The 10,410-nt window shown below is 41.9% G+C and overlaps 2 protein-coding genes across 2 annotated transcripts in view; one reads left to right on the forward strand and one right to left on the reverse strand.

The window, feature by feature from the left end:
• The window catches only part of efr3ba (EFR3 homolog Ba (S. cerevisiae)), a 27,389-nt gene extending 25,185 nt beyond the window's left edge, over nt 1–2,204 (reverse strand). The window contains exon 1 of the mRNA XM_031580893.2: nt 2,068–2,204. Within this exon, the coding sequence (XP_031436753.1) occupies nt 2,068–2,086 (19 nt within the window). The 5' untranslated portion in view covers nt 2,087–2,204. The remainder of the gene's footprint in view (nt 1–2,067) is intronic.
• dnajc27 (DnaJ (Hsp40) homolog, subfamily C, member 27) lies at nt 1,008–10,401 on the forward strand. The gene is made up of 7 exons (XM_031580895.2): nt 1,008–1,402; nt 1,872–1,954; nt 3,943–4,012; nt 4,801–4,965; nt 5,227–5,349; nt 5,667–5,827; nt 8,329–10,401. The coding sequence occupies exons 1-7, from the start codon at nt 1,319–1,321 to the stop codon at nt 8,459–8,461; spliced, it is 819 nt and encodes a 272-aa protein (XP_031436755.1). The 5' UTR covers nt 1,008–1,318; the 3' UTR covers nt 8,462–10,401.
• The last annotated feature ends 9 nt before the right edge of the window (nt 10,402–10,410 follow it).

Genomic DNA, 10,410 nt, shown 5'->3' on the forward strand with positions numbered 1-10,410 from the left:
CAGCATCGATGTGGTAGCCCCTCTGGTTGGAAGCGATAGTGTGGAGAGCCTCTGGCTTAATCTTTCTTCTCTGCCAGCAGCATGGAATGCCTTAGCTCCAGCCCGCAGAAGTAGACTAGCTCCATACACATCCACCATAGGCCCCCGCCACAGCGGGCGACCCGTTTATCTCTGATGTTGTCTGCGAAGATCTGCTGTCCAAACCAGTGCTACTGTACCCCCTCAATGGCCAGCCAGCTGGCCTGCTCTGCTGGTTGGAGATTGGTAGATCTGCAGCGCTTTGCCCTCCTGGACCCTGTCTCCTCCACCAACCAGGCTGCCAGTTCAACTGGGGCTGGATGAGGTACATCTCAAATGGGCTCTTTCTGTAGGAGCTTCATCGCTCCTCACTGAGGTCGGCTCCTGGGGCAGCCACAGTCCTGAAGCGCCCAGCACATCTACACGATGATGCATCTGGTCCCCGGTCCTGGCGGGGCTGCAGCATCGACTAGAGGGGTGGCGGAGTCGGCAACCTGCAGCTTCCTCGCGCTAACACAGGGGCTAACACACAGGCATTACAGCATAACACACGGACACATTGATAATAGCTAACACTGTGACAAAAGGGAGACATGAGCAACATTCTAAATTGAAAAATGTATACATAAACAGAACACTGGCTCTCTCTTCCCCGCACAATATGCGAAAGATTCTCTTACCCCCTTCACGTTACAATATTATTAAAGATGTTACATGGCGGAGCATTATGTAGGCTTTTTTCGTTGCCATGGGAACGAACAGATTTCCACCACACTGAATATGTGGAGAAATATTTAATCTCCAGGTTCAAGTACAGAGATTTTTATCATCTGTTAAGATTTTAAAGAAAGGGTCGTGATTATTAAGATACAAATATCAGTAACGTTAGCGCCATAAACTGAGATATTACATTGCTTCACTTTTTAACTGCAAACGCGATGCTGAATCTGCTGGCAAGGATAAGAACATTGGCATTCCTCATACGGTTGAAGGCTAGTCAGAGTGTTATGTGGCTCGCTGACCAGTTCAGCTTGCTAGCTACACTATGCATAGACAATCATTTAACATTTAACGTAATTTTAATATAATATTTCGTGTAATGGCGCGTATACAGCATAGTTTGGGGAAATGTGTTTCGCTAGCACGTCAGCGTCAGTTTTTCAGCTGCTTGATAGCCCATTAAGGAAGCCGAGTGTTTACTCCCAACGTAGCTAGTTACACAAGCTAACAGTCCAAACCAGTTAGCTGTCTTTGTACTCATGAACTACAAATTGTAAACTTTAATTTCAGTTATTGCAATATGGACACAAATGTGCAAAAGCGACGTGAAAAGAAGTCATTGCGTGTGAAAGTTATCAGCTTGGGGAACGCTGAAGTCGGGAAGGTAAGACAATGTTATGCAGCTAGTTAGGTAGCTATCTCCTTAGCATTGGCTTTGTGGTGATAACGTTTGTTGATTGTGGTCAGCCAGCTGGTTGATCGTAGCCTGCTCGGACCATTCCTGTAGCTAAGAGGATGAACACGCATGTTAATGTCAGCCTTTCGTACTTTTCAATCTAACAGACAATTGATCTTTACAATAGATAAACTCAACCGTTAGCTATGTCAGGTATCGATAAGTTATTTAACGAGCTGTTCGCCTTGCTATACCTGGACGTGACAATGTCCCCCTGAACGCTGTCGTGTGTTAACATAAAATGAGACGAAATGGTATAAATCATTCGTCCCTTTATGTCGTTAGGTCAACCCATTTCACACCGATGCACGCTTGAAATGCATGAAGTGTTGTATAGTTAGATAGATAGGCCTACATCTTTGAACATTAATGTTATTTGGTGTCCTCTGTTTCCCAGAGTTGTATCATTAAACGCTATTGCGAGAAGAGGTTTGTCCCCAAATACCTGGCCACGATTGGAATTGACTATGGGGTGACCAAGTAAGTAAACTCAACTGTTGCTGTGATATGGCGACTTTAAGCCAAGAATTACGGTATACAACAGAAGTGATTGCCCTGTGCAGTATCACTTAAATGTCAAATTATTGTATCACCTCTCAATAATTGCATCATTTCCAAGTTGAGAGTATTTCCTCTTATGAACAATCAAAAATGAATACTTTAGAAAGACTAAAAATAGGGGCTCAAAGTAGAAACTCAATGCAACAAAAGTGAATACACCTGTGGTCACTGGCTCACAAGTTAGAAAACCTGTGATCATTGAAACAAAATTGAGCACACTAGGGATTTCCAATTAGCTGAATTGCATGAACATGAGGATACAATGACCTGTGAATTCCAGAACATTCTCAATTCTGGACCTCTGGGCTGTCTACCTGCATATCTGTATCATGGCGCTCCACGTGGAAAAGAATTGTCATCAGTGGCCGCCCTCCCTAAAATGACGCCACGGATAGTGCGGTAATTTGCACATTCTAGCTCTGAAAAACAGACGGGCAAGTGCCTCAGATTTGGCATAGGGGTTATCAATGGAGATTGGAGTTTTTGTTGTAGCTCAAACAGTGTGGACATTGCATAATGTCAACCTCTATGGACAGCGTCCAAGAAAATTACCCTTTCTTGGTCTTTGACACAAAACTGCAAGATTATACTTAGCTAAAGAACACGAAAAGAAGCCTGATGAATATTGGGAGCACATTCTTTGGTCAGATGAGGCCAAGATAAATTTGACTGACCCCCAGTTGCAGGTACATTTTTTTTGTTTTGTTTTACACCTTAAGGTGCTTATTTGAGAAAAGGTTTCTTTTACTGGGTGTAGGTTTGAAAGATATGCTCTTCCTTTCTGTCCCTGAGTTCTTATGACTGCAATATGCATTTCAATTCCTTGTTCTAATGAGTAACTTAGGAACGTATTACCAGGACTACAGGGACTTCCCTTAGGCAGACATGAGCCACAATGTAACATACACGGCCTAAACAGTAGCAGGAAAGTCTGCTGATGTACGTAACTGACACCGTGGGATGGAGCATGCAATGACTAATAGAAAGACAGAAGGATGCATATAGTGTATTATGAAACCCCCCTCGAGTCATCACTGTTTTCCTAGTCTTGATGGAAACCAGCCAAAACTAGTTTGGTCATATGCCTATATCCACGTGTCTTAACACCGACATAATGGGACTGTATGTTGGAGTTGAGTTGATTTTGTAATAAGAAGGGGCCTCATCCCACAAAGCTTTGGATTTGTTGTTTGAACCTTGTGTTGCTTGTAACTTGTAACTAAGCTGCAGCTGCACCTGTGTTGCCTGAAAGTTTTTACCACACAGTCTCCAGAGACTTGGCATAAGAGGAATATTCCAGCATGATAACGATCCAAAGAACACTGTTTATAAAGAAGAAGAAAAAGTGAATACTATGACCTGACAAAGTATGGCGTCTGACTTGAATCCAGTAGAACACATTTGGGGCATTTTAAAGAGAAAGGTAGAGAAACACAAACCTTCCCTCACAGAGCAGCTGAAAAATTATCTGAAGAACTGCCAGAACTTCTCTGCAGAAATGTGTGCAACACTAGTATCCTCCATTTGTTTTTTATTGAGTCTGACATCAAACATAAAGGTGGACCTACAAAGTATTGAAAAAATATTTGAATCTCAGTAATGAAAGATGCATTGAGTTCCTACTGTGGGGTCTGTATTTTTAATATAGTAAAGTTAAAGTTTTTTTTTAAGAGCAAATACTGCTCAACGTAGAAGTAATGCATTTACTGTAAGGTGATATAATTTCGAATTATTTGACATGTTATTGACATTGCACAGGGGTGAACTGACCTCTGTTGTATACTGTATATAAAGGTATGTAAAGGTATTTTGAAGTATACCTATAAGACTCCACAGGAGACACAGGAGATTGATTGCAAGGGTAATGAGGTAGCGATATTTAGTGGTTTGTCTTTGGTTTGACTTAGGGTTCAAGTCCGTGACCGGGAAATCAAAGTGAACATTTTTGATATGGCTGGACATCCTTTCTTCTATGAGGTAGGAGCACATTTTTTGTATTCTTCCTTGACCTAAAGCAGTGACATTGTGTTTCCAGGGTTGTTTAGGCAAGAAAAATAATTGTTTCCTCGCTGCCTCATTGTCCTATGTTTTAAAATGTATTATCTTGGATTATGGGCTAACGGGCAAATACTGACAAACTTTCAGTTATTTAGAGTTGAATGTGGGCCTATATCTGAAGCGCTGTACCCAAACTATTACTGGTTGGGTCATTATCAAGTATTCTCTCGAGCTGTACATTTAGTAACATTTAGAACAGGTCTTTTCCATTTGATGTAGCACATCCTTTGTCCTAGGCAATACTGCAGTTGATATGCACATTCTTTGTTTGAAACTTTGCTGTACTCTAACTGTAAAGGCTGCTTTGGTATCTGAATCTTTGGCACCACAGTTAAGAAAACAATCCCATCAGTACACACCCTCTTAATATGAGGTTGCTTTCGGACACCAGAAGGGGGCAGCATACAGTACAATAAAACATACAGCATCAGAATCGGTAATGAGACATGGAGCGCAATTGTGCCTGCAGCACATAAGAAGCCATGTTTTTTTTTTGTCACACATCATTAGAGTTACCATGAATTCATGGTATCTAGGTTCTTTTAGTTGCAATGTGCTTTTTTTTTTGCTCTCTGAAGTGTATGTAGGGCTTCCCACACATTATCAAAGCACAGTATTTTCATGTGATTGTTATGCAGACACTGCAGTAAATTACTAGTCAGTTTGGTAGTTGTTCCTCCACCTCATTCAGTATCTCTCTGTCTCAGGTACGCAATGAGTTTTACAAAGACTCCCAGGGGGTGATTCTGGTGTATGATGTGGGACTGAGGGAGAGCTTTGATGCCCTCGACAGCTGGCTGACAGAGATGAAGCAGGAGATGGGCTCTCAGGCCAACATGGAGAGCATCGTCTTTGTGGTCTGTGCCAACAAGGTTAGATGGATGTTAGGAAGATTTCATTCTTTTATCCCCATTTATTTCCTGACAAATGTCTTCTGGAAGCGTGCCCAAAACACTATTTATGTTAACAATGCCTCTCTTGGTATTGCCGCTCTTGACTTTTGCCTCCCCAAAGTCACAGACAAATGAAATTATCTCAGATTGAAGCATATCCCAAAGGTCGTGGGGAAGCAGTGTGTATGAAGTTGCAAGGGCCAGATGATGTGTAACCCCGGGTGATGCTTGTGGCTGCAGGTGGACCTGACGAAGAGGAGGGTGGTGGATGAAAGCGAGGGCAGACTGTGGGCAGAGAGTCGGGGCTTCCACTACTTTGAAACATCCGCGCAGAGTGGAGAAGGCATCAATGAAATGTTTCAGGTTTGGGCATGGATAACTTCCTTTCTTTTATTCTGTCTTCCCTTTCTGGACTTATGTGCCTCCATACCCCCTTCACTCCTTACACATGCATGCTACCTGTTTATTTAGGTATTTAGTTGGTAAGTTTGGTAGTTAATTGATTAAATCTGTGGTTGCTCACAATCTCTTGTGCCTATTTTGTTGAGCTTTTTTCCCTTAAGTTCAAAAGTTCAAGGTCTATGTTGAACTGGAATGTTAAAGTATACCTGGATGTCAGTGACCTTTTTTTTTTTTTTTCATGTCATCCCAATCTACTCCTCTTTTTTTGTTTTCCCCAGGCCTTCTTCTCCTCTATAACAGACATGTGTGAAAACGGAGGGAAGAGGCCAACACTGGAGGTCAACGTCGGCTTCACCAAGGAGCAAGCAGACACCATCCGCCGCATCCGCAACAGCAAGGACAGCTGGGATATGCTGGGGGTCAAGCCTGGGGCCACCAGGTAGGTCAATGCTGCCAGCTCTTTGGACTGGATGTGTGTACTGTCTATCTCAAAAATCAAGCGCAGGGAATGTTCACTATTAACCATGATTTATACAATGATTTTGCAACATTTCTGCAGCTATGCGGTTAATACTCCGGTGTGTCCTATCACTTAACGATTCGTCTTAAACATTTAGCATCCATTCCCACATGACACCTTAACACTAAATATAAACGCTCAATAAATGGTTTTCACTATGAGTGGGAATGGGGTATTTGTTTGTGCGGGCGGGCGTGCGTGCATGCGTTCCTGCGAGCGTGCGTGAGGGGATAGGGTGAAGGTGTAGTATTTTTGCTTTAAATGCCCATCCCTATTCCATACAACTTTGATATGGCTAGTAGCGCTTGCACCACAACTACATAGCATGAGGTAACGATGAATAAACTGTGGTTAATACACGGTTGTGGTCAATACACAGGTTTGTTTTATAAAATTACATAAAATGCTGTAATGTGGTGTATGTATGGTGCGGTTAATATTCTGGAAACTACGGAACTGAAAGTCATTCCCAGTCTTTGCCTACATTTTAAAATAGCATACATCAGCATTAAATAGTGCCACTAAGTATGATGTTACGTACCTGATGCTCCAAACACACTATTCACAGCAAATGTATATGTATATGTATATGTATATATATATAGGAACCAGCAGCAACCCAAAAGAGAACATAATAACAGTGACAGTGTTAAAAAAGGTAAATGGTAAAAAATCTCCTAAATGCATCCATGTAAGGGGAAAATCAGATATCGCAATCGTCACTTATTACTTCATTACCTCAAAAGCAATGTAGCAGCTGAATTTTCTAAATCCTGTCAGTGGAATTTTGCTGGGCAAAGAGGGGATTATGATGTGGATGACTCAAAATCCTTCTCACACCTGAGACTCCCACAGCAGGAGGCTGAGTGCATCTAGGAAGCCACAAAGCAATGAGTGCCCATTCTTAACGGCTGTTTTTATTATTATTATTATTATTATTATTATTATTATTATCTGTGCAGTGTTGGTGTATATTGTTATTGTATCAAATCATAGTCTGGACCTTTTTTAAATATATGTGTTTCGTAGAATATAGCCGTAAACCTCCTAAAAGAAGAGCCCTATGGCTTGGTTAGGACATTTATCACGGTGAGTCACTAAACCACGTGGTTGGAATACCCCAGATCACTGCCCTTAATTCATTGGGTTCTCTTAAACACTACTCAGCATGTTTGTTATTGCCAAGTTTGAGTCGTTTTTGGCAGTCAGCTCTGCAACCATGCGGACCGTTTCTTCTCCTTTCTACCAGTTACATTTAACATTTGACCCATTGCAGCATAAGTTTCATACAGTGCCACATTCGCAATGCAGTGACATTTCATTCTTCAATCCAAAATGGGAGTGTTGCATTTACGTCCACTGTCCGGTCTGAATGTGTTTTTGTGTTGAACTTACATGAGCGTGTCTGGTTAAGTCACTCTGTTGTGAACAATTGTTTCAGTCAGAGGGCATTAGTGTACATTCCTCTGTACGGTGCAGGTCTGGGGCTGCACTGTTGTCCTGCTGTGGCCACTATAATGAGTGTTTGTGGTTGCCCACGGGGCGTGTGAACGCCGGCTCTGTGTCCAGCCCCGGCTCTGCCACGCAGGCGAGCTCCCAGCTCTAATAATAGAGGGCTCGGCAGTGGGTCAGCGAGCCAGTGGCGAAAGCAGGACACCGCACGAGTCATCAGATGTGCTGGAGGACAGGCGCAATCCAATTAGGCTTCACCTACCAGATTAATCAGGCTTGCCAATCCAATCTCTCTCTCTTTCATTGTCTCTTTGTCTCAATCTTTCTCTCTCATTGTCTCTTTGTCTCAATCTTTCTCTTTCCCTTTGTCTGTTTGTTTATTTAGCTCTTTCTGTACTTTGCTTTCTTTCCTTCTTCTTTCTCTCATTGATGTCTTTCTCTTTTTTCTTTGTTTCTCTTTCTTTTTCTCTCCCTCCCTATTTCCATCTGTGTTTCCTCCATACCCCTCATCTCGTATTCCCTCTCCTGGTCTCTGGAGCACCACTCGAAGTGTACCCGCCCAGGCGTCTGCCCTGGCGTCTGCCCTGGCTGCGCTGTTCCTCTCATCCTGTTGGCAGCTGGCCAACACCCACTCAATAACCTCAAGGCTGAATTAACTCTGTCTCTGGTGAATCCAGCCAAGGTCACAAATGGTGTCAAATGAAGTTGCCAACAGAGTGTTTGGAAACAAACACGTTACTCCAAAAGTTTTTTTTAATTCTCTGAGTCAGAGAAATTAGACAACTAATTTCACTTAATTAGCAATAAACGTTGAGCTCTTTTAAAGAGCACTTGTTCGTGGACTTTTTGTGGATCTGAATAAATGTTAAACCTTTTCCAGTGATGCCAGGCCTCTTGAAGACTGGTTGATGCAACCAGTATCATACGCATCAGCATGCTCATCTCTCGTGTGGCTCTGTGTGTTTCAGGGAGGAGGTGAACAAAGCCTACAGGAAGCTGGCCGTACTTCTCCACCCAGACAAGTGTGTGGCGCCAGGCAGCGAAGATGCCTTCAAGGCCGTGGTGAACGCTCGCACCTCGCTACTCAAGAACATCAAGTAGGGTTGCAGAAACGTCTTTCCCAGTTCTCCTCCCATCCTCTGAACGCGCCTCAGAATTACTGTCCAAGAGCAGGGGTGGGGGGGTGGGGGTCTGCCATTTTTTTTATCCACGACAGAAAACCACCATGGATGTGCCACAATTACTTTCATGTCTCAAAGGTTGATTTTTGTTATGTTATTTCAGTAAATATTGAATTAAAGCCTAACTATTATGCCTGTTGACATGTTAAACTTAGCATCCATTTTATTTAACTGTAAAATAAGGACGGTTACTCTTTAAAGGAAACCAGGGACAATACCTGATAGCCATTTACATCTGCTGAGACTGTTATCATTACCTTCTACAAGTTTGGGCCTTCCTAGGGAGAGAGTACAAATGAGAAAGATGGATACATCTGCAGTGTTGCCCTGTTGTGTGGAAGTTAATGATTGAACCGTTTATTGTTGGGCTCATTAAAAAACAAAAGGGATTTTTTTTTTTTTTTGCTGGTAGCGTGTAATCTACAGCATTCATAACTGAATGAGTGGCAAGTGTATCATGCACTGAATTGTTCACTCTACATTCAGTCAAGCAGTTTGGCCTCTAAATGATTCTGAATTGCCTGACTGTGTTACATCTTGGCCGTCTAAGAAAATTGCATCCTGGTTCTTAGCAACAGACAGATTGGCCACTGAATTCAAGACATTTGTGTTAATGGCATTGACACTGACTGCTTCGGCAGAAGATCTCTGATGGGTATTTCAGCGACCTATGTGTGACACAAGCATGAGATCATGGAAGGCTGCGGGATGCAAGACCACTGCAGCACCAATAGTCTTAGCTGCAGATTGCCCTCAGTGTGTATGGGCTTAAAGCAATCCTTTCCTAAAGGTCCAAAGACCTTCGTGTCCACCCATCCTTTCACCCGATTAGCCAGACCACTCACACAAATACTGTGTAATGATTTCCTGAATTCCAGCCACCAACAATGATTTCCTTTTTCTTTTTGTCTTGTTTGGTGACCACAAGACTGTGCTTGTGGAAGTAGGCATTTTTGTCTGTTAATCGTTGTTGGTGTTCATATGTACAGTAAGTACTACAAGGTTATTTAATTCAGAATATATGCTTATTTATTGAAGAAAAATATAGCCTATATATGGTGTGAAATCTGTATGAATTGGTATCGTGATCTTGAACCACAAGTGAATGAAAGACCTCTACACTTTTGCACGAACTCTACACAGATGTGTAGTTACAAAGATATTCATTTTAAAACTCTGAAAGATGGTCATCATAGAACTTGACTTAAAAACTGCACTTTCACTCCAGACCTAAATGTTTAATTCATAATGGCATCACAGTACTCTCCAGATGCTAGTGTCTTCTCAAAAAAAGACTCAACACTCAAATACTCAACTTTACACAGCTCTGAGAGAAATTGCTTTAAAAGCTTAACTGTTTACAGATGACATATCCCTTATTAACTTGCAGACATGCTAGCTCACCAGGTAGGATTTAAAATTAGCCTGTGAAATCATTGGGTCATAATTTGGTAGAAGTACCATAGAATTCCAGGCTTCCTGTTTCCTCCCCAAGTGGTGCCAACAAGGGAATGTTTCCACAATGTTTACAATGAGCAACTATTTCTACTCTCGGTACTGTTAAATAATGTTTTAAGAAGAGCTTCATTATTTCATATGATGTGAATGCACCATATCATCCTGATTTTTCTGTTTAAAATAGTGCCAAATGCTAGCCACCGGCTGACGTAGTGGCACTTGTTTGTACAATAGTCCAGGCGAAGCACTACCATAAAATATCTCTTTTTTTTTTGTAAGTTTGATCCTTTTATCTGAACGTGTTGGAAGAAGTTACATATCTCAGTGTGTTCTGTTTTAATGATTTGGAATGAATGTGTATGCTGTAAATACTATCTATTAAATTTTACGTTATCAAAAGTTGCATTTTGA

Source organism: Clupea harengus, chromosome 14, assembly GCF_900700415.2.
Source record: "Clupea harengus chromosome 14, Ch_v2.0.2, whole genome shotgun sequence".
In the NCBI taxonomy this organism is placed as follows: Eukaryota; Metazoa; Chordata; class Actinopteri; order Clupeiformes; family Clupeidae; genus Clupea; species Clupea harengus.